The sequence below is a fragment of the Haliaeetus leucocephalus genome, unplaced genomic scaffold (genome assembly GCF_000737465.1).
Source record: "Haliaeetus leucocephalus isolate CR32 unplaced genomic scaffold, Haliaeetus_leucocephalus-4.0 Scaffold175, whole genome shotgun sequence".
In the NCBI taxonomy this organism is placed as follows: Eukaryota; Metazoa; Chordata; class Aves; order Accipitriformes; family Accipitridae; genus Haliaeetus; species Haliaeetus leucocephalus.
Window position 1 is genome coordinate 344,889 of NW_010972611.1, and position 2,073 is coordinate 346,961.

General features: G+C 68.2%; 1 protein-coding gene across 1 annotated transcript in view; it reads left to right on the plus strand.

Moving 5' to 3' along the window:
* PMVK (phosphomevalonate kinase) overlaps positions 1–1,178 on the plus strand; it is a 5,379-nt gene extending 4,201 nt beyond the window's left edge. The window contains exons 10-13 of the mRNA XM_010564171.1: positions 33–96; positions 434–586; positions 658–787; positions 1,006–1,178. Coding sequence (XP_010562473.1) covers positions 33–96; positions 434–586; positions 658–787; positions 1,006–1,142 — 484 coding nt within the window. The 3' untranslated portion in view covers positions 1,143–1,178. The remainder of the gene's footprint in view (positions 1–32; positions 97–433; positions 587–657; positions 788–1,005) is intronic.
* The last annotated feature ends 895 nt before the right edge of the window (positions 1,179–2,073 follow it).

Consider the following 2,073-nt stretch of genomic DNA (forward strand, 5'->3'; position numbering starts at 1 on the left):
CGGTGCCGCTGCCGCTGACTGCTCTCCCGCAGGCTGGGCCCTGACGTGGGCACCGTCCTGCGCCTCTCTGGGCCCCTCAAGGAGCAATATGCCAAGGTACCCCGGCCCTGCCACGCGCTGCCATGCCATGCCGCGCGGTGCCACGCCCAGCAGTGCCACGCTGCGCCGAGCTGCACCACGCTGTGCCGCTCCGCGTTGCGCCACACCGTGCCGAGCTGTGCCTCGCCGCACCACGCTGTGCTATGCCGCACCATGCTGCACCACATCATGCCATGCCACGCTGTGTCGCACCGTGCTGTGCCATGGCGTGCTGCACCAAGCCTTGCCGTGCCATGGCGTGCTGCACCAAGCCTTGCTGTGCCGTGCTGTGCCGCGCCACGCCGCGCCATGCCCCATGGCACAGGCCGTGCCTGCTGACCCCCTCTCCCCGCAGGAGCACGGCCTGGACTTCCAGCGGCTCCTGGACGCCAGCGCCTACAAGGAGATGTACCGGCAGGACATGATCCGCTGGGGCGAGGAGAAGCGCTGTGCTGACCCCGGCTTCTTCTGCAGGACAGCGGTGGAGGGGGCAGCACAGCCAGTGTGGGTGAGCGGTGGGGGGGACACAGGGGGTGTGGAGGGCGCAGGGTGGGTGCTGACGGAGCCCCCCCTGCGCAGGTGGTGAGCGACACGCGCCGCCTCTCGGACGTGGAGTGGTTCCGGGATGTCTACGGTGATGTGGTGCAGACCGTGCGGGTGGTGGCCACTGAGGAGACGAGGAAGAGGAGGAACTGGGTCTTCGTCACCGGTGAGCGAGCGAGCGGTGCTTCCCCGAGCACGCTGCCAAACCCGGGGCTGCGCTGGCACCGCGGCTGCCCCACGGGCACGGCTCTGCCGCCTCCACTGCCATCCCCTGGCTGTGGGAGCTGGCGGTTTTGGATAAAGCCCCCCAGCCCCAGGGGGACGGATGAACGGACGGATCCTGACCCACCTCGGGGGCCTCACCTGGGCTCTGCTCATCGCCAGGGGTGGATGACACCGAGTCTGAGTGTGGTCTGGACCAGGGAGTGGCCTTCGACTGGGTGATCACCAACGACGGGGACGAGCGGTCCCTGGACGAGCAGCTGGAGATGCTGCTGCAGTCGCTGCGCAGTCGGCTATAGCTCAGTGACCCTCTGCCGGAGTTTGAGGACAGTGTCGCCTGCCCGGCCTCACGCCATCCCCCCTTCCGCCTCGTGCAGGCCCTCCTTGCCCTGCAAATAAAGCTCCAACATGGAGAACCGCTGCCACCGTGGGTCTGTGTCTCATTTCCCTGGGGGGGGACACCTTCACATGGGGCTGGGGAATGTGAGCGATGCCCCTCTGGCTGTGCCCCTTCCCCCCGGGTGGGCTCCCCAGCTTTGGGGGGGGCAGAGGTGCAGTCTAATTCCTGCTGCTGGGGCGGGGGTTGCCAGCTGGCTGTTCGTGGTGTATTTTAATAGGCTTCCAGTGGCCAATTCCCCACGGATTATCCGCTTCCCAAGCAGACGGCTCCTGCCCTAATACCTGCTCCTCTCCCACAGCAGCTGGGCATGGCCGGGGGGGGGGGTCCTGGGGGGCTGCGAGAGGGGGGCTGCAGGCTTGGGGAGGGGCATTAGGGTCCTATCCCCCACACCACATCGCTGTCGTAGGGAGCCTGGCATCACCCTGATCCCCCTTGGGGCCATCCCCGGGGTGGGGGTGGGGGGACGGACACAGGGACACACAGACGGGGTGACCCATTCCCAGCATGGGAGCACCCACTCCAATTGCTGCCCGTAATCTCCAGCCTCCATAAGGGGATTATGGGGTTTTATATAAGGGGAGGCGGGGGGGGGGGGGGTAAGGGGGGTGCCCAGGGTCCCCCATAGGGTGGCTTGCTGCCCACCGGGGACCCGCAGCCCCCTCTCTGTGCCGTCGAGGGGGTCCCCCGGGGAGGACGGGTGGGTGATACCGGTGCGGGGTCGTTCGGGACTTGCAGTCCACCGGGGTGCACCGGCGCCGGTGCACCCCGGTGGACTACAAGTCCCGAACGACCCCGCAGAGACGCAGGAACCGGGGGCGCGGGGCGGGGGG